Genomic DNA, 22,207 nt, shown 5'->3' on the forward strand with positions numbered 1-22,207 from the left:
CTGCGGAATCCAAACTGATCTTCCCTGAGTTCGGCTTCGACCAGTTTTTCCATTCGTCTGTAAGCAATTCGTGTTAATATTTTGCAGCAGTGGCTTATTAAACTGATAGTTCGGTAATTTTCACATCTGTGAACACCTGCATTCTTTGGGATTGAAATTATTATACTCTTCTTGAAGTCTGAGGATTTTTCGCCTGTCCCATACATCTTGCTCACCAGATGGTAGAGTTTTGTTAGGCCTGTCAGTAGTTCTAATGTAATGCTGTCTACTCCCGGGGCCTTGTTTCGACTCAGGTCTTTCAGTGCTCTGTCAAACTTTTCACGCAGTATCATATCTCCTATTTCATCTTCACCTATATTCTCTTCCATTTCTATAATATTGTCCTCAAGAACGTCGCCCTTGTGTAGACTCTCTATATACTCCTTCCACCTTTCTGCTTTCCCTTCTTTGCTTAGAACTGGGTTTCCATCTGAGCTCTTGATATTCATGCATGTGGTTCTCTTTTCTGCAAAGGTCTCTTTAATTTTCCTGGAGGCAGTATCTATCTTACCCCTAGTGATATGTGCCTCTACATCCTTAAATTTGTCCTCTAGCCATCCCTGCTTAGCTATTCTGCACTTCCTGTCGATCTCATTTTTGAGACGTTTGTATTCCTTTTTGTCTGCTTCATTTATTGCATTTTTATATTTGCTCCATTTATCAGTTAAATTCAATATCTCTTCTGTTACCCAAGGATTTCTATTAGCCCTTGTCTTTTTACCTACTTGGTCCTCTTCTACCTTCACTATTTCGTCTCTCAAAGCTACCCATTCTTCTTCTGTATTTCTTTCCCCTAATCTTGTCAATCGTTCCCTAATGCTCTCCCTGAAGCTCTCTACAACCTCTGGTTCTTTCAGTTATCCAGGACCCATCTCCTCAATTTCCCACTTTTCTTTGCAGTTTCTTCAGTTTTAATCTACAGTTCATAACCAATAGATTGTAGTCAGAGTCCACATCTGCTCCTGGAAATGTCTCACAATTTAAAACCTGGTTCCTAAATCTCTGTCTTACATTATATAATCTGACACCTTCCAGTATCTACAGGCTTCTTCCATGTATACGACCTTCTTTTATGATTCTTGAACCAAGTGTTGGCTATGATTAAGTTGTGCTCTGTGCAAAATTCTACCAGGCGGCTTCCTCTTTCATTTCTTCCCCCCGATCCATATTCACCTACTACATTTCCATCTCTCCCTTTTCCTACTATCGAATTCTGGTCGTCCATGACTATTAAATTTTCGTCTCCCTTCGCTATCTGAATAATTTTTTTTTTCTCATCATACATTTCATCAATCTGTTCATCTGCGGAGCTAGTTGGCATATAAACTTGTACTACTGTGGTAGGCGTGGGCTTCGTATCTATCTTGGCCACAATAATGCGTTCATTATGCTGTTTGTAGTAGCTTACTAGCATTCCTATTTTCCTATTCATTATTAAAACGACTCCTGCATACCCCTATTTGATTTTGTATTTATAACCCGGTATTCAGCCGACCAAAAGTCTTGTTCCTCCTGCCAACGTACTTCACTAATTCCTGCTATATCTAACTTTAACCTATCCATTTCCCTTTTTAAATTTTCTAACCTACCTGCCCGATTAAGGGATCTGACATTCCACGCTCCGATCCGTAGAACGCCAGTTTTCTTTCTCCTGATAACAACGTCCTCCTGAGTAGTCCCCGCCCGGAGATCCGAATGGGTGACTATTTTACCACCGGAATATTTTAGCCAAGAGGACGCCATCATCATTTAACCATATAGTAAAGCTGCATGCCCTCGGGAAAAATTACGGCTGTAGTTTCCCCTTGCTTTCAGCCGTTCGCAGTACCAGCACAGCAAGGCCGTTTTGGGTAGTGTTACAAGGCCAGATCAGTCAATCATCCAGACTGTTGCCCCTGCAACTACTGAAAAGGCTGCTGCCCCTCTTCAGGAACCACACGTTTGTCTGGCCTCTCAACAGATACCCCTCCGTTGTGGTTGCACCTACGGTACGGCTATCTGTATCGCTGAGGCACGCTAGCCTCCCCACCAAGGGCAAGGTCCATGGTTCTACATGATCTCTGTTAAATGCGACGGCCTCACGCCAACTTCGTGAGGGGGCCTGTATGCCCGCAAGGTTCCACTTTACTGGTCGACGTCGTATCCAATGTCTTGTTGCATCAGTAACCTCCCCCTCATCCACGTATGTTTCCTGCAGAGTGCAACCTTTCATGGGCCGAACAGATGGAAGTCAGAAGCTGCGAGATTCACGTTTTGCGGTGGATGAGAAAGAATAGTCCCATTAATTTTTGTGTGGTTATCTCGAGTGCGCAGATTTGTTTGGTTGTGATCCGTCGATCACGTCGAATGAGAGAGTCCGCACGTTCCAACACTGCACGATTCACAGCTGTGTGCGGCCGGTTCGCACACGAGTGATGAGACAGGTTTGTGTGACCTTGTGGTGGTGGTGGTGACACACACACATCTCGCCCAACGATTTACAGTCCTTTTTTTGACTGCTAGGTCTCCATAGACCTACTGCAAGCGCCTATGAATATCTGCGATGCTTGGTTTTCCGCCAAAAGAAGTCAGTCACAGCTCTCTGCTTGGACGCACCTCCCTTACAGGCTACGCATAACGCCGCCACCTATCTGAACTGTAGCGGCTGAAGCGGGAATGTTCCGCAATGTCCCAGAACTAATTCCGCACTCTTTCAATCAAAATTGGCCCAGAAAAAAAGGGAAATGTGTTGCCTTACTTACGGAACGCACACATAGATCTCCACAGTGTCTCTGAGTTTGTTAAACATCGGTTCTTATTTTTATTTTTATTGTTTTCAAACGGGTGAAATTTTCCCATCCACGAAATAGCTTCGAACTTATCACATCATAAAAACTATTTAACTTTCTGAAATATTCTTTTTTGTTTGCAGAAATACCTCTCGAGAAAGTTGTACAGCGTATAAGCTTAGGAAGTTCTTTTTTGTCAATATTTAACTCGTAACAAGCATTAAATTTTAAAAAATCCCTGTCCTGTTCAAAGATGACGTAAATATTTTCAAATTAACACAGCTCTACACAGCGTTTCAAGTCCTTGCCTTAAACGTCTAGGGATGAGTTAGTTTCATGTTCCTTGGATCATTTGCACAATAGATCGTAATGATGTGGGACGAGTAATTTTACATTCACGTCGCAAATTAATGTATAAATAGGACTACATGCTGAATATTTATAAGTTTCTTTTTTAATACATATAGATATGAGTTAGTAATTCTTAATTCCAGCCCACCACCTTTGTCACATTACAGTAACAGAAATTCTGCTGCGAAATATAATGAGTTGTCAAGGAGGAACATTTTCAGTTTGATTTAAAATTTTACTTTTCTGTCTGTCAGACATTTTATATTACTGGGTATAAGTTATCAAAAATTTTTGCTGCAGCATTGCCCACTCCTTCTGTGTGCTAAAGATAACCTTTATGTGGCGCAGTGAGTGTCATTCTTCCTTCTGGTATTGCAATTATGTACACCATTGTTCCTTTTCACCTGAGTGGATTATTTACAACAAACTTCATGAGGGAATAAATATACTGTGAAGCAGTAGTCAGAATGCCCAACTCCTTGAACAGCTGTCTGCAAGATGATTGTGGATGAGCACCACATATTATTCTTACACCACGTTTTTGAACTATGAAGACTTTCTGTTGTTAAAATGAGTTACGTCAGGACATTACTCCACACGACATTATCTAGGGAATATATGCAAAATACGTCAACTTACTAATTTGTCTATCCCCAAAATTTGCAATTATTTTAAGTATAAATGTAGCTGAATAAATTTATTTGAGAAGCTGCGAAAATGGGATTTTTCCAGTTTAAATTCCATCATTATGGACAACTAAGAAATTTGGAGCTACCATCCTATTTATTATTTCCTCATCACGTGTTACCTTTGGCAGTGGTGTACTACGCCTAGATATTTAGAACTGAATATCTTGTGCCTTTATAAAATTGAGAGTGGGGCCATTCGCAGAAAACCAGTCAATCATACTTTTAAGAACGTTGTTTACCATTTCTTCAAATGGTTCAAATGGCTCTAAGCACTATGGGACTTAACATATGAGGTCATCAGTCCCCTAGACTTAGAACTACTTAAGCCTAACTAACATAAGGACATAACACACATTCATGCCCGAGGCAGGATTCGAACCTGCGACCATAGCAGCAGTGCGGTTCCGGACTGAAGCGCCTAGAACCGCTCGGTCACAGCGGCCGGCTTTACCATTTCTTCCGTTTTTGTATATCTACCTGCACTGATTACAGTACTAGTGTCATCTACAAAAAAGAACTAATTCTGCTTGTTGTATGTTATATGGAAAATCGTTTATACTGAAGCTCCAAAGAAACTAGTATATGGATGCGTATTCAGATACAGGCAGAATACGGCGCTGCGGTCGGCAACGCCTATATAAGACAACAAGTATCTGGCGCAGTTATTAGATCGATTAATGCAACTACAATGGGAGGTTATCATGATTTAAGTGAGTTTGAACGTGGTGTTATAATCGACGCACGAGCGATGGGACACAGCATCTCCGAGCTACTGATGAAGTGTCGATTTTCCCATACGACCACTTGACGAGCGTACCGTGAATATCACGAATCCGGTATATGTAAATGTCGTGTGACTAGGGCCTCCCGTGGGGTAGGCCGTTAGCCGGGTGCAAGTCTTTCGATTTGACGTCACTTCGGCAACTTGCGCGTCGAACGAATCCGGTAAAACATCAAATCTCCGACATCACTGCGGCCGGAAAAAGATCCTGCAAGATCGGGACCAACGACGGCTGAAGAGAATCGTTCAACGTGACAGAAGTGCAATCCTTCCGCAAATCGCTGCAGATTTCAATGCTGGGCCATCAACAAAAGTCAGCGTCCGAAACATTCAACGAAACATAATCGATGTTTCCTTTCGAAGCCTAAGGCCCACTCGTGTACCCTTGATAACTGCACGACACAAAGCTTTACGCCTCGCCTGGGCCCATCATCACCAACATTGGACTGTTGATGTCCGGAAACATGTTGCCTGGTCGCACGACGCTTGTTTCAAATTGTATCGAGAGGACGGGCGTGTACGAGTATGGAGACAACCTCATGAATGCATGGACTCTGCATGTCTGCAGGGGGCTGGTGGAGACTCTGTAATTGTGTGGGGCGTGTGCAATTGGTGTGATATGGGACCTCTTATAAGTCTAGATACGACTCTGACAGGTGATACGTACGTAAGCATTCTGTCTGATCACCTGTATCCATTCATGTTCATTGTGGATTCCGACGTACTTGGGCAATTCCGGCAGGATAATGCGACACCTCACACGTCCAGAATTCCTACAAAGTGGCTTCAGAAACACTCTTCTGAAATTAAACTCTTTCGATGGCCACCAAACTCCCCAGACACGAACATTATTGAGCATATCTGCGATACCTTGCAACGTGTTGTTCGGAAGAGATCTCCAGCCCCCCGTACTCGCACGGATTTATGGACAACCTTGCAGGATCCATGATGTTAATTCCCTCCAGTACTACTTCTGACATGAGTCAAGTCCATACCCCGTCGTGTTGCGGCACTTCTGCGTGCTCGCGGGGGCCCTACAGGTGTACCAGATTCTTTGGCTCTTCAGTGTATGAGGATCAATAATCGACTTAGGAGTGATCCTTTGGGATCCCATGCGTGATTTCTCCCCAGTCAGAAAAATGTCCCCGACTACATTGGTTAATTATCTTTAGGTCATATTTGACATTATCCATTCATTGGCCATCCATCAGTCTCATAAAATTTCAATTTATTTAGGTGAATACTGTGATTCACGCTGTCAAATGTCTTAGATAGGTCGCAAAATATACCAAACGCCGCTATTTTATTATTTAACGCTTTTAAAATTTGGTGAGTCATGGGGAACAACTTTTGTTGCAGACAAAAAGTTCCCTGACGCTTCCCGGCGATACTAGCCGTCCTTCCGTATTAATTACGCCCCTAAGACGCAGCGTACGTATACTTTGCTGTTGTCTATCATCCAATTATCTGCTCCGTGTGAAAGTAGGTAAAAGTAGAAAAATTAAATGTCCTAATTCGCTTCCAAAATATTGTTCTCCGTTTACGGACACTCATTCTTAACATTTTGTTGTTGAATCTCACTCTATGAATTTACTGGGATAGGTGCTATGTAGCACACCTGATTAGTAGACCCCGTTAGTTTGGTGAAATCTCGTCGTGCCAGGCCAAACGAATGTTAATTTCCACCTAAGTCACCGGGAGGTATTGGCGAACAATTCTAACAGTTCTAAATTCTCTTTAGGAGAGCAGCTTTCATAATTTCCAAGGCATTTTTGAGTAACACAAAGAGTTTTCCAGGAGAAAAACATTCAAATTGGACTAACTTGTAGTTTTCATTGACATCCTTTCCTGTGATTTAAACTTCTGTTGAAAATATACATTACAGAGTGCTTTACACTTTTAAACACTAAATAAGGATTGGTTCGTTATGTAAGGATCATTTCTCTGTCTTGTGATCACTGAATTCGTGTAAAAGAGTACCACTTACAGCTGGTGAAGGCTCTGGCCTTCACAGACATCGAAAAAATAAAAACGAACAGCTGATGCCTGACTACCAACGTCATGTTGCCGAGACCGTGCACGTCGGTCTTCGCATGTTCAAACACAATTATAATTACCTGTGTGTCACCAGCACCAAGCTCATATCAGAGTTCAAAGTTATCGCAACTCTCCCTTCGTTAGTTACTACTTCACTGGACACACACAAGCACGCACGCACGCGCACGCACACACACACACACACACACACACACACACACACACAAGACGCCAGACATCATCGTTACTCGTCATTTCTCGACGCCACCACCATGTTCTGCAATCGAAACGATGGTCTAGCAGCTTCGTTTACAATCAGGTGGGTGTCCATTACCTGAGGAATAGGTGCTGTGCGTAGCTCTAAAACTGTGTTGCCATTAAGGCCATGAAGGTACTCTCGTTTGCAAAATTAAAGTAGCAATCAAAACGCAAATGATAGGTGAGCTGAAGAGGTTTCTCTGTACGTTAATTCCTAATAGTCGTTATGACTCCTGCAGACGATGTCTGCGTTTGCTAAAGGATGTTCGGCATTACACAATAATAGACGCGTAAAGGAAATGTCTTGTTCAATGAGAGGGGATTTACTTGCACACGCAGAGACAGCACAGCTACGTCAAAGTTTACAATTGCTAACTAGATTATGTTTACGTGTTATTATAGAGATTTGCATAGACTACAACAATTTGTAAGACACAAGTAAAAAGATAGGGATCCAGTAAGACTGCTTCCACTGAAACAAACCACGATGCGCCGCTTTCTAACTCAACGTCATGTTTGTAACCCAATACTCTTTTGATGTGCGTTTATCATCTGAGCTGTCAGAGATTTTGGCAGATACAGCAAAGGCTGTAGAACTCGCTCTACTATTTACTCGCTGTAGCAACGTGGCGAAGGAGTTTTAATTTTCGACCGTAGACTCTGGCTGTCCTAGAAACTCATACCATTTTATGTTTCTGCTTTGTTGCCTTTTTACGAGGGTTCCGGGACCACTGACATTTTCATTATAGTTTCACCCACGTGATAATGCGGTTTAGACTCCTATGTGTCGACTAACAGCAAGAACCATGAATCATTTTCCCTAAAAAACATCCTGTATCAAGTCATGATCTGGCAGAAATGGAAAGTCCACGTCAGAATATCAGAAATATTATGAAAAGGATAGATTGCTACTCAGCGTATCACACAGCGAAAAGACTGTACGACATTGAACTTTTGCCAAAGCCTTCGGCAGAAAAGAAAATACACGCACACACATTCACACAAGCAAGCACACCTCATGCACACACCACCACTACCAAGGGTCGCTGTGGCCAAAATGCAAATGTTGTGTCGAACAAAAGCAGCATTCTGAGTGGTAGAGCACTTGCCTGCCAAAGGCAAAGGTCCCGAGTTCGAGTCTCGGTCTGGCACACAGTTTTAATCTGCCAGGAAGTTTCACATCAGCACACACTCCGCTGCAGAGTGAAAATCTCATTCTGGCAACATCCCATAGGCTGTGGCTAAGTCATATCTCCGCAATATCCTTTCTTTCAGGAGTGCTAGTTCTGCAAGGTTCGCAGGAGAGCTTCTGTTAAGTTTGGAAGGTAGGAGACGAGGTACTGGCAGAAGTAAAGCTGTGAGGACGGGGCGTGAGTCGTGCTTGGGTAGCTCAGATGGTAGAGCACTTTCCCGCGAAAGGCAAAGGTCCCGAGTTCGAGTCTCAGTCCAGCACACAATTTTAATCTGCCAGGAAGTTTCAGTTCTGAGTGGGTTGGGAAAGAGGAAGCGATAGCAAGGTGTGGGTAGGGGAAGTGAAGTGAACGCTGCCTGGTGGAGAGTGCAGGGACTAGATGGCAGCAGGATAAGGCTACCAAGAGCATTATTGTGAGGCTGTGGGGGGGGGGGGGGAGAGGGTAATGGATATTGGAAAAGAAGAGGAGCAGAGAAAGGGAAAAGACCGGCGGGTGTGTTGACAGAGAGCATTATACAATGAGGGTGATAGGACGTTATTTTGGAGGAGGTGATAGGACAGAGTGAGTGGATATGTTTGGGTGGAGGGTGTGGGGACATTAGATTACTGTAACTTCAGGCCAGAATAATTCTAGGACTGGAGAGTGTGTTGCCAGAATAACTCTTATCTGTACAGATCAGAAAAGTTAATGGTGGGGAGAAGGATCCAGATGGCCTAGGATGTGAAGCAGCCAATGAAATCAAGCATGTTATGTTCAGCTGCATGTAGTACCACAGGATGGTCTGTTTTGCTCTTGGCCACAATTTGGCAGTGGCCATTCATCCTCGTGGACGGCTGGTTCATAGTCATACGAATATAAAACGCTGTTCCATGATTGCGAAAAATGGTGCAAATGGCTCTGAGCACTATGCGACTTAACTTCTGACGTCATCAGTCCCCTATAACTTAGAACTACTTAAACCTAACTAAACTAAGGACATCACACACATCCATGCCCGAGGCAGGATTCGAACCTGCGACCGTAGCGGTTGCGCGGTTCCAGACTGTAGCGCCTAGAACCGCTCGGCCACCATGATTGCAGCAAGCTGGTATATGACTAGCTGCTTTCACAGGTAGCCTGGCCTCTGACGGGGTAGAATAAGCCTATGACAGGACTGGAACAGGAAGTGCTGGATGGGTGGATTGCGCAGGTCTTGCACCTTGGTATTCCACAGGAATATGATCCCTGTGAGAAGGAACTGGGTATAGGGAATGGCATAGAGATGGACTAAGATATTGTGGAGATTGGATGGGCGACAAAACACACTTTAGGAGCGGCGGGAAGGATCTTGGGTAGGATGTCCCTCATTTCGGGCCATGATAAGGAATAATCGAAGCCTTGCCTTAGACAGATGTGATTCAGTTGTTCCAGTCTGAGGTGGCATTGAGTGATGAAGAAGATGCTCCTTTGTACCTGGTTCTAGGAGATGGTCACAGGATTCGGTGTGTGTGGGGGGATATGGCGTGAGAAATCTGTTCGTGGACTAGGCCTGGGGAATATTGCCTATCTATGAATGCCTTTGAGAGACCCTCAGAATACTGGGAAGGCAGTTATTGTTACTGCAGATACGCCATCCCCGGTGGTCAGGTTCTACGGGAGGGATCCTCCTGTGTGGAGCGACATACAGAGGTTGCAGTAATAAAATTCTCATAGAATTCACTTTCTTTCCTGCGAGTTATTAGAAAGGTTAACCCATTTACCCACTGGATTCACATCTGACAATGCTTGACGATGTTCATCATTGTCATTTTCTACGCAGGAAATAGGTAAAACTTCTTGTTTCAATGTTGACTGCAATTTTGGTGGACTCACATCCCTTTTGCCTCTTAGCTGGTGTTGTCACAAATTTTGGGATTCTCCTATCATCGTTCGCTGGAAATGGAAACACCATTTTTGTCTGTGTTGTTTTATTGCATAGATCAAGAATTTTGCATTTAACTTTTTTTGAATGTCTTGATTTCTAATACTATCTATTTTCGTACATCACCTGCGGACTCCTTGAAACTGCAATTCACCAACTTCTATTTTTGTTTTTCTCAGATAATCCATGTTTCACTTCTGTATTGTATGAACAGTACAAGATGTCCCAAGCCATTAGTGTCGTAATTACACAGATGGCACACACTGTTCAACAGAGGGGGTTCAATAGGTGCTCCGTCAGCACTGATACACTGTATTCGTGTTCGCAGGAACGTTGACAGATGCTTGTTCATCAACCTGTTTCACTCGATTCAACTTCATCTTCTCAAATTCTTCTTGGCAAATAATTCTTTGTCGAGGACCTTGGTCAGCTTTCTGTGCTATGCGTGGCCAATTTTTTGGCAAGTTTCTTCATACAGGACTTCTCAGTAGTATGATTCTGTGACGCTGTGCTCCGCACGAGAGTGACCTGTTAGCACCACACCATGGCAATCACAAAAAATATTCAGCGTCATCTGGCCCTAAGATGTCAGCACCATGACATCTGTTCCTGAGCTGCACAAGAATATTTGAGCATTTAGCGCAACTTTGTGTGTTGTGTGGATAAAAAAATAATAATGTGTCTGTATTTGAAAAGCTGTGTATTGAAACAATTATATACACTTACGTACATACTGCGAAAACAGCCTGTGGATCAACTGAAAAAGCGTAATGAACAAGAGCAATACAAAATGCTGTCTGCTGCAACCTATATATACACAGGTTGTCCCAGAAATGTTGCGACCAACTTTGAGGGTTTGCAGAGGATGTCCTCAAGAACAAATCGAGAATAGGAACCCATGTCCAGAAACGTCATCCAGTGATGCTACAGACTGCCAAAGTTATATGTGCCGGCGCCTGTCGCTATGCCACTCCTCAGGCAGCAAAAGTGACCCCATCTGCTGATGGACCATAAGAGAAACGTCTCGCAATGATGTTTGTCATTCAGTGAACGTGACTGATTTCCACGATCGCCAGTGGAGGAGTTGCTATGCAGAAAGGCTTTGTCTCCAAAGAGTGAGTTCTGTTGCATCGTTAGCTATACTGAAAAACATTGGAGATTTTAGAGTGTTTCACGAGAATAATAAACTGCAGATCGAAACCCATGCCCGAAACTGATATAGAAAAAGGCAGTGGAGCATTACTGTCATGGGGGACAAGGGCTGTCTTGCCAACAGCTATCTCCGTCTTCTCCACTTGCAATTGTGGCAATCAGTCGCGGTCACTGAATAGCAAGCAACATAGAGAGACGTTCCGCTACAGTCCGTTAGTGCACAATGAAATGTTGCTGCTGAAGGGTGGCGTAGTGGCAGTCACCAGGCTATAGCTCCGACGGTCTGTAGCATCGTCGGATGACAGTTTCTGGACACTGGGTCCTATGCACGATTTGTTACTCAAGAAACCCTCTACGACTCCTCGAAGTTTGTCGTAACATTTCTGGAATAGCCTGCATATATACAATAGTTTCATTTCATATCATTTCGAATGCAGCCACATTCCCATTTTTTTCCGAGCTACAGAACATATGAAGTGGCGCTAAATGCTCTAATATTCTTGTGCAGTGCAGACGTGGACGACATGTTAGTAACAAATACATTATTGTAAATGGGAAAGTTGGCCATCTGAAGATATGCTTGATACTCTAAATTGGTAACGTCATTAAAATGAATTTTTTAAAGTATTTGTGTGTGGTTGCGTTCTTCTCCAGCAATCCTTAATGACCGTGAAGATCTAAAATATTCGGCGTGAGTAACACGATATTCGAAAAACTAATTAGATACCAGATTTGTTCGAAGTGATAAATGTTCAAATGGCTCTGAGCACTATGGGACTTAACATCTGAGATCATCAGTCCCCTAGAACTTAGAACTACTTAAACCTAACTAACCTAAGGACATCACACACATCCATGCCGGAGGTAGGATTCGAAACTGCGACCGTAGCGGTCACGCGGTTCCAGACTGAAGCGCCTAGAAGCGCACGGCCACACCGGTCGGCTTGAAGTGATAATTAAAACTTTTAGGCTAGTGCAGAGTCTAAGAAATTAAAATGTTCAGTCCATTGAGGGAGATCAGTTGTCAATCATTATTATAGTAATAATTGGCACTTTGCTCTGATCTTTGCCATTTCATTTTCTGGAAATACTGTACCTGACTGCAAAATGCTAGAGTAGCTCATCAACGCACCTAAGTTGCCAATCGTTTCGTGATATTAAGTGTATACGTTTTGTTAGTCCCATGTCGTTCACTAACTTTTTCTCCTCTTGCAGGATGCTGAAGGCGTACAGGAAGATCCACAAGTTCACGGACGTGATCGCGTACTTCTGCACGCAGTCGTGGAACTTCCGTGACGACGAGACGCTGCGCATGTGGCGCTCGCTGAGCGTGCGCGAGCAGAAGCTGTTCCCCTTCAACATCGCCGACCTGGACTGGGAGGACGCGGTTGCCGGCTTCATCCCCGGCATGCGCCTCTACCTACTCAAAGATTCGTTCGACACGCTGCCCGCGGCGCGCAAGTACTACCGCAAGTGAGTATGCGTCCACACCCCGTTGCCCAGAACAGCACCAACACCAGCCCTCTGACCATTCAACATCTACATCAACATCCATACTCCGGAAGCCACCTGACGGTGTGTGGCGGAGGGTACCTTGAGTACCTCTATCGATTCTCCCTTCTATTCCAGTCTCGTATTGTTCGTGGAAAGAAGGATTGTCGGTATGCTTCTGTGTGGGCTGTAATCTCTCTGATTTTATACTCATAGTCTCTTCGCGAGATATACGTAGGAGGGAGCAATATACTGCTTGACTCTCCAGTGAAGGTATGTTCTCGAAACTTCAACAAAAGCCCGTACCGAGCTAATGAGCGTCTCTCCTGTAGAGTCTTCCACTGGAGTTTATCTATCATCTCCGTAACGCTTTCCCGATTACTAAATGATCCTGTAACGAAGCGCGCTGCTCTCCGTTGGATCTTCTCTATCTCTTCTATCAACCCTATCTCGTACGGATCCCACACAGGTGAGCAGTATTCAAGCAGTGGGCGAACAAGTGTACTGTAGCCTACTTCCTTTGTTTTCGGATTGCATTTCCTTAGGATTGTTCCAATGAATCTCAGTCTGGCATCTGCTTTACCGACGATCAACTTTATATGATCATTCCATTTTAAATCACTCCTAATGCGTACTCCCAGATAATTTATGGAATTAACTGCTTCCAGTTGCTGACCTGCTATTTTGTAGCTAAATGATAAGGGATCTATCTTTCTATGTATTCGCAGCACATTACACTTGTCTACATTGAGATTGAATTGCCATTCCCTGCACCATGCGTCAATTCGCTGCAGATCCTCCTGCATTTCAGTACAATATTCCAATGTTACAACCTCTCGATATACCACAGCATCATCCGCAAAAAGCCTCAGTGAACTTCCGATGTCATCCACAAGGTCATTTATGTATATTGTGAATAGCAACGGTCCTACGACACTCCCCTGCGGCACACCTGAAATCACTCTTACTTCGGAAGACTTCTCTCCATTGAGAATGACATGCTGCGTTCTGTTATCCAGGAACTCTTCAATCCAATCACACAAATGGTCTGATAGTCCATACGCTCTTACTTTGTTCATAATTCCACACACCACTCGAGACGCGGAATGTAATAATCCACTGAGGTGACAAAAGTCGTGGGATACCGATATGCACTTGTACAGGTGACGGTAGTCTCGAGTATTCAATGTAGAATAGGGCAGCGCATTGGCGGAGCTGTCGTTTGTAATCAAGTGATCACATGATAAGGTTTCGGAAATGATTATGGTCGCACGACGGGAATTATAAGACTTTAAACGCGGAATGGTAGTTGGAGCTTGGCGCATGCGACATTCCATTTCGGTAATCGTTAGGGAATTCAATATTCCGAGGTCCACAGTATCAAGAATGTGCCGAGAATACCAAATTGAAAAGTCCCCTTAGAAAAATTAATGAATTACTGTGCTGATAAACCTCTTACATTATTTGATTTTCAAACAGCCGAGCAGAACTGAACGTACTCAGACATTTCGCTCTTTACCTATTCTGATCGACACTTAACTGACACACAATATTTTTAGCGCAACGCAATCTGACTTTCAGTAATCCCTACAAAAGAATGGCCCTGACTAACATTAACCTATACCTTTCACAAATCACTTACCTCACAAAAATCTTCGTTACTCGAACTACTGCAATACAGCGAGCGCCAGTACTGCCAACTAAATAAAAGATTCAAACTACTGAAGGCACTAACTACTGATAGGCATAGTTAGCAAATGAAAGATTTTGATAGAGAACAAACAATGTATTTACCTTAATAGTGTTCAAAAGTCATAACATATATAGCTGTTCATGACATCCAGTCTTACAAATTTACTGTTTCTGATGGACACACGTCCAGATCATCCGCTCTCAAAACTCCGCCATTTCTCTCCCCACATCCACCACTGCTGGCGGCTGACCTCCAACTGCGCAACGCTACGCGCTGTTAACAGCCAACTGCCCAACACTACAATAGCCAATATTACAACAATGCAAACCAGCCACAGACTGCACACAGCACAGCCAGTGATTTTCATATAGGGCGCTAAATGGCGTTACCAACATAAAAACCTAAACAGCCTACTTACAAAATTTACCAAATTCCAGCCATTACCTCTCACCACAAACAAAAAAAATGGTTCAAATGGCTCTGAGCACGATGGGACTTAACATCTGCGGTCATCAGTCCCCTAGAACTTAGAACTACTTCAACCTAACTAACCTAAGGACATCACACACATCCATGCCCAAGGCAGGATTCGAACCTGCGACCGTAGCAGTCGCGCGGTTCCGGACTGAGCGCCTAGAACCGCGAGACCACCGCGGCCGGCACCACGAACAACGCAGTAGCCTACGGCCTACACTTAAAGTCCCAGAGCAGCGTTTGTGTAGAGTTGTCAATGCTAACAGACAGGCAACACTGCGCGAAATAACCGCCAAAATCAATGTGGGACGTACGAAGAACGCATCCGTTACGACAGCGCGGCAAAATTTAGCGTTATGGGCTGTGGCAGCAGACGACCGACGCGTGTGCCTTTGCTAACAGCACGACAGCGCCTGCAGCGCCTCTCCTATGCTTGTGACCATATCGATTGGACCCTAAACAACTGGAAAACAGTGGTCTGGGCTGTTGAGCTCGATTTCGGTTGGCGAGGGCTGATGGTCGGGTTCGAGTGTGGCACAGACCCCACAAAGCCATTGATCCAAGTTGCCAACAAGGCACTAAGCAAGCTGATGGTGGCTCCATAGTTATGTGGATTGAGACCTCTGGCCTAACTGAACCGATCGTTGGCTGGAAATGGCTATGTTCAGCTACTTGCAGACCATTTTCAGTCATTCATCTTTGGAATTTCCATGGACCACAAGATCCGTGTCACTGGGTCACAATTGTTCACGATCGATTTGAAGAACGTCTGGACAATTCGAGCGAATTATCTGGCCAACCAGACAGCCCGACTTGAATCCCGTCGAAAATTTAAGGAGCATAAGCGAGAGGCCAGTTCTTGCACAAAACCTTGCACCGGTAACACTTTCACAATTTTGGACGCCTATAGAGGCAACGTGCTCAATATTTCTGCAGGGGCTTCCAGCAACTTGTTGAGTCCATGCCATGTCGAGTTTCTGCAAAAGGAGATCTGACACGATATTAGGAGGTATCCCATGACTTTTGTCACGCCAGTGTACACTTTATTTTACCTGTCCAGAGATGAAATTTGTTCTCTTCTGACTTTCAAAGGGGTGTTAGGAAATCTCTTCTGTAGTAACTTGTCTGGAGAAACAGCTGTGTACGGAAGTGAAACGTGGACGAGAAGCAGCTCAGACACGAAGAGAGGAGAACCTTTTGAAATCTGGTGCTACAGGGTAATACTGAAGATCAGATGGTTAGATCGAGTGACTACTAACGAGGTGCTAGGAGGAAAAAATTACATGATAGAACTTGAGAACACGATGCGATCGATTGTTAGGACACATCCTACACGAATCGTCAGTTTGGATGTCGAGGAAGGTGTGTGGGGTAAAAAGTGCAGAGAAAGGGCTAGATTTTAATAAAGTACGTTGCAGCAGTTATGCGGAGATGAAGTCGTTTACAAAGGATAGACTATCACGGACAGCTGCATCAAATAAGTCTTCAACTGAAGCTATGCAACCAGTTCGAATATTAACTGTGACTATTAACGGCGCGACTTTTTGTCGATTACTGTCACGTTAAACGCCCTGCATAATAGAAAAGTTTTAAAAACAAATCAGTTTCAGTATCAGTAGTCTCATTCCACAGTCACTCACAACAGGAAAATATATCTGTAAGGGAACTCTTTATAAGTTGTGCCTTGATAGTGTAATGGCTCATTCTTGCTCATGACTCAAGTCACTCAGTTTTCTAAACGAATCACAACAATGTGTCGTCACAATATAATTATTTAATCGTGAAATGAAAGCAAATAAACTTATGGAATACTGGTAATTACAGTGGCGTCCAGATACTGTTGGAAAGCATAATTACGTTCACTCACGCAACTTTAAGTGACAATAGAATTCAATATCTAAATTCTCATCCAGGAAAATTTCTACATTATACTGAAATCATGTTGTGAAAGGCATTTGCATCTCCGAAAATTCGAAGCAGGAATACAGAAACGCAGTCTTTTTAGTGCTCATCTAACCACTGACCTTTTACTTGCTTTTATGATCCTTTGATTGTAGTCAAACCCCTATACCTTCCTAACGAATCAGCGTCTCGCATTTTCATCGCGTCTCTGTGATGCGTTCGACTTCATTCACAATGTTCAGGCAAACCTGCCAACCTTTACGGTTTATCCGTAAAATTTACGGGAATTGCACCATTTTACGGTTTTACGGATGGACGGTGTCGTTTTACGACTTTGTGGACAAAAATTTGTAACCTTAACATTCAATAATCACCCCACTTCCTTAAAATCGATTGTTTGCATCTGTCGAAGGTAAGTCTACGATAGTCCACAAATGATTCTTTGATATGACTCATGCCTTTAACCGTGTGATGTTTGTGTCGTCACTGGAACTGAATTTAAAGCCAGGATAACAATTCTTCCATGTGAATCTTAAGTGTCGACGGACTCTGCTCCGCGAATTCTTTGTTCCGCTCCGTTCGCTTGTTGTGATTGTACCCATATTCTTTGACCCCGTACGGACTGATCACATTCGTTCCACGTGTGTGTGTGTGTGTGTGTGTGTGTGTGTTTCACCATGAGCATATTCTTTGTTCACGAGATTGGCGTCGTGTTCGCTTAAGACTCTTGTGTGCTTTGACATGTTTCAATGAAGTGTTTGATTGCCTTGAGTGTTTATGTTAGAATTTTATGTGACGTTCAGCTATACAGGTTCTTTCGATGCTTCAGTACATATCGAGACATTTGTTCTCGGACATTTTCATACGCTATACTCCTTTTGTAGGATACATGAATAAATCCAACAAGAAACAGTACCTCCAGACGTTCTGCTGATTTTTCTTGCATACTAAAATCAAGAAAGGGGGAAGAACATGCCTTTTGCACGATATGTTGGTGTGTTATTAGTATTGCACATGGTGGAAGAAATGATTTAAGTAATGATGTGAAGTGTGGTAAACACGTAGGTTATGTTACATCGAAGGAAGATAACAAGAAAATCAACACCTTTCTTGACAAGTCTGGAAACGTTGACAGTGACGTAATTAGGGCCGAGTGTCTATTTACTTCCTTCTTGATGGAACAAAATGTGCCTTACGTGCCGCTGATCATGCTGGTGCTTTATTTAAGATGTTTTCCACATCAGAAACTGCAAAAAATATAGCTATGGTCGCATGAAAATGACATGCATAGTACATAAAATTTCAAACAATGCATCATCTAAATTTGTTACTTGCCTTCAGAACGGATCATTTTCTTTGGCAACTGATGGAAGCATAAATATGAATGCCAAGTTGTATCGTGTTGTTGTTACATACTACGATATTCTGCGGGAAAAAGCTCCGTGCTATCCATACCAGCTTAGACGGGGACTCAACAGGGTGCAACATAGTAACCTGATGATACCACAGCTAAGTTCTCATAACATACCAACTGAAAACTGTGTGGATTTCTGCTCCGACAATGTTCCTGTTACGATAGGACACAAAAATTGAGTTTCAGCAGTTATGAAGGAAGTTCAACCAGATATTGCCATCATAGGTTGCATTTGCCACCTGATTAATCTAGCAGCTGAAGAATGTGCTGGAAGATTACCACTTACAGAGGATGAGCTATAATTTAATTCTTAGAGAAGAGTGTCAGAAATTTCAGCGTTTGCACAATGAAGAGGCAAAGAAAATTCTTAAGCATGTATGTATGAGGTGGTTATTTTTAGGTAGATGTTTGGATAGACTACTGGACCAGTTGGGTCCGCTTCTTTCTTTCTTCAGGGAGGAAGTAATATTATGGACTCAAAACATTCCCACAAGGTTAACGTCTTTCAGAATACCTTGAGTTGAACAAAGTGGTCTTTCAGCATACCTTGAGTAGAACAAAGTGAATCCACAGAGTATCAGATGACGAGAATTCTTGATTCTGCTATTACACGTCTCCATAAAAGAATACCATATTCATCCAAATGTGACAAACTTATCCTAAAAAGTAACACTTCTGCTACAACACGTAAGGAAAAATAGTTTATGTTGCTGTCCTCAAACTTGAACAAGGCCATTTGCGCTTTTCTTCATGTGACTATTCATGTGTTTGACAAACTGAATGTTGCCCTTCGAACTTCTTCCCCACAAGTTCGCTTTTTTTTTACAACTTCTAACTGATTTGCTAAAGCAGTTGTTCACCAATTTTGTTGAGCCCAAAATTGTCAAAAACTCCTCGTTGCTTGAAGTTGAGTACAACATGATTCAAAATCAAAACAGTGGTGATAAGTTATTGGCATTCATACTTTAAACATAGTGAATGATCTCTAGGGTACAGATAAATCCCTTTTCATTTCATCAGTGAGAAATAACTTTTGTAGTGCCTGTGACTACATCATCAACAAGTTTCCACTCAAGGATGATGTGCTGAAGCATGCTCAAGTTGCTAGGTTCGACAAAACCAAAGATTCACAATTTTCTTCCATTCGTTTCCCTCTGGAAAAAGTTTCCTATCATATTATGCTAGGAAGAGAATGAAACTTGTGGTGAACGAGCATCAGAGACAGTTAACAGCTCTTCAGGTACGTGACACTTTGGTTGCAAATCAAGATCCCATAGATGTTTCCAGTTGGGCACAAATATCAAGAATTCGTGGAGTCGATGGATTTCTTCAGTATAACCGAATTTCTAGAGTAATGCTCTCTATTCTCACCATACCCCATAGCAATGCAGATTGTGAACGTGTTTTCAGCCTTGTGAAGAAAAAAAAGAACAGACTTCAGATTATGCATATCCCTGAATCTCTGGAGACTTTCTATTCTCAAGACTAGGAGTAGTGGTCCCCGTTATGACAAAACATTTTCTCAAGACTTTTTGCAGGAAGCTAAAAAGACCACAACTGTGACTTTAAAGTCGAACTAGCATATGATTTGCAGGGTGTATTATATTATTTCTTGCCTATGTTACGTTAAGCAAGTTTTATTCTGTAACACCTTTATTAATTAGCGCATATCTGCTTAATTTGTCAATGAAGTCCCTTTATGTATGCTCCAAACCAATATTCGCCACGCTTCCTGCTGTTTAACATGGATTTCTTCTTGATTGTCATGTTCATCTACAAATCATCGAGCTATGATTTAAGTAGATGTGATTTCATTGAAATACCCTGCTTAAAGCATGAATTATTGTATTTTGTAGGCCAGAAGCGTTGTTATTTTCGTCATGCCGGGGCATGTTGAATATCGTTAGATTTTTTGTCACGCATGAGTTTTACTGATAGACCTCTACAAAAGCTGGAAGGTATGGTAAGGTGGGCTACAAAGTGGTGTGGCAACTGCCGTCATAGGAAACCTGGAAAGGAACAGAAATGAGCAGCGAATGAGATAACGCAGCAAGCAGGAGATTTATTTAACAGTGTCAGCAGGGAAGAGGCTCTCTGAATGATGGTGTCAGAGCTGCGTCTAGTCTATGTCTGGGTCTGTGTAGCGTCACACAGTGAAGAGGCTCGGCTCCGAGTGCGAGTGGCCGTGTGGCTACCGCCAGCCATCTTGTACCACGGCGGCAGAGAGCGCTCCCAGTCCAGAGCCACTGTAGGCGAGGCTCAGCAGGCGTGCAGCATTGGGTCCGCCGGGTCCCGCACGACTGCTATTGGCGTGTGAAAGAAACTCACAACTCCGTTGCCAACTTTGACGTCCCTGTGATGGTATCGATACGTGATACCACACTCTGGAATTCATCATCATCATCATCATCATCATCATAATCATTTAAGACTGATTACGCCTTTCAGCGTTCAGTCTGGAGCATAGTCCCCCTTATAAAATTCCTCCATGATCCCCTATTCAGTGCTAACATTGATGCCTCTTCTGATGTTAAGCCTTTTACTTCAAAATCATTCTTAACCGAATCCTGGTACCTTCTCCTTGGTCTACCCCGACTCCTCCTACCCTCTACTGCTGAACCCATGAGTCTCTTGGGTAACCTTGCTTCTCCCATGCGTTTAACATGCCCCCACCATCTAAGCCTGTTCGCCCTGACTGCTACATCTATAGTGTTCATTCCCAGTTTTTCTTTGATTTCCTCGTTGTGGACACCCTCCTGCCATTGTTCCCATCTATTAGTACCTGCAATCATCCTAGCTACTTTCATATCCGTAACCTCAACCTTATTGATAAGGTAACCTGAATCCACCCAGCTTTCGCTCCCATACAACAAAGTTGGTCGAAAGATTGAACGGTGCACAGATAACTTAGTCTTGGTACTGACTTCCTTCTTGCAGAAGAGAGTAGATCGTAGCCGAGCGCTCACTGCATTACCTTTGCTACACCTCGCTTCCAGTTCTTTCACTATGTTGCCATACTGTGAGAATATGCATCCTGAGTACTTGAAACTGTCCACCTGTTCTAACTTTGTTCCTCCTATTTGGCACTCAATCCGTTTATATCTCTTTCCCACTGCCATTACTTTCGTTTTGGAGATGTTAATCTTCATACCATAGTCCTTACATTTCTGATCTAGCTCTGAAACATTAATTTGCAAACTTTCAATCGAATCTGCCATCACAACTAAGTCATGCGCATATGCGAGACTGCTTATTTTGTGTTCACATATCTTAATCTCACCCAGCCAGTTTATTGTTTTCAACATATGATCCATAAATAATATGAACAACAGTGGAGACAGGTTGCAGCGCTGTCTTACCCCTGCAACTACTCTGAACTATGAACTCAATTTACCGTCAACTCTAACTGCTGCCTGACTATCTATGTAAAGACCTTTAATTGCTTGCAAAAGTTTGCCTCCTATTCCATAATCTCGTAGAACAGACAATAACGTCCTTCTAGGAACCCGGTCATACGCGTTTTCTAGATCTATAAAGCATAGATACAATCCCCTGTTCCACTCGTAACACTTCTCCATTATTTGCGGTGAGCTAAAGATGTGGTCCTGACAACCTCTAAGAGGCCTAAACCCACACTGATTTTCATCCAATTTGTCCTCACTAATACTCGCACTTTCCTTTCAACAATACCTGAGAAGATTTTACCCACAACGCTGATTAAAGAAATACCTCTGTAGTTGTTACAATCTTTTCTGTTTCCATGATTAAAGATTGGTGTGATTACTGCTTTCATCCAGTCTGATGGAACCTGTCCCGACTCCCACGCCATTTCAATTATCCTGTATAGCCATTTAAGACCTGACATTTCACTGTATTTGATGAGTTCCAACTTAATTTCATCCACCCCAGCCGCTTTATTGCACTGCAATCTATGGACCATTTTCTCCACTTCCTCAAATGTGATCCTATTTCCATCATCATTCCTATCCCATTGTACATCGAAATCTGAAGCATTACTGATCGTATTTTCACCTACATTGAGCAACTCTTCAAAACATTCCCTCC

At 43.0% G+C, this 22,207-nt stretch overlaps 1 protein-coding gene across 1 annotated transcript in view; it reads left to right on the forward strand.

Annotated features, from left to right (window-relative positions):
• Positions 1-22,207, forward strand: part of LOC126174946 (fatty acyl-CoA reductase wat-like) — a 247,393-nt gene that overhangs the window by 215,547 nt on the left and 9,639 nt on the right. The window contains exon 9 of the mRNA XM_049921403.1: positions 12,384-12,641. Coding sequence (XP_049777360.1) covers positions 12,384-12,641 — 258 coding nt within the window. The remainder of the gene's footprint in view (positions 1-12,383; positions 12,642-22,207) is intronic.

Source organism: Schistocerca cancellata, chromosome 3, assembly GCF_023864275.1.
Source record: "Schistocerca cancellata isolate TAMUIC-IGC-003103 chromosome 3, iqSchCanc2.1, whole genome shotgun sequence".
NCBI classification, from domain to species: Eukaryota; Metazoa; Arthropoda; class Insecta; order Orthoptera; family Acrididae; genus Schistocerca; species Schistocerca cancellata.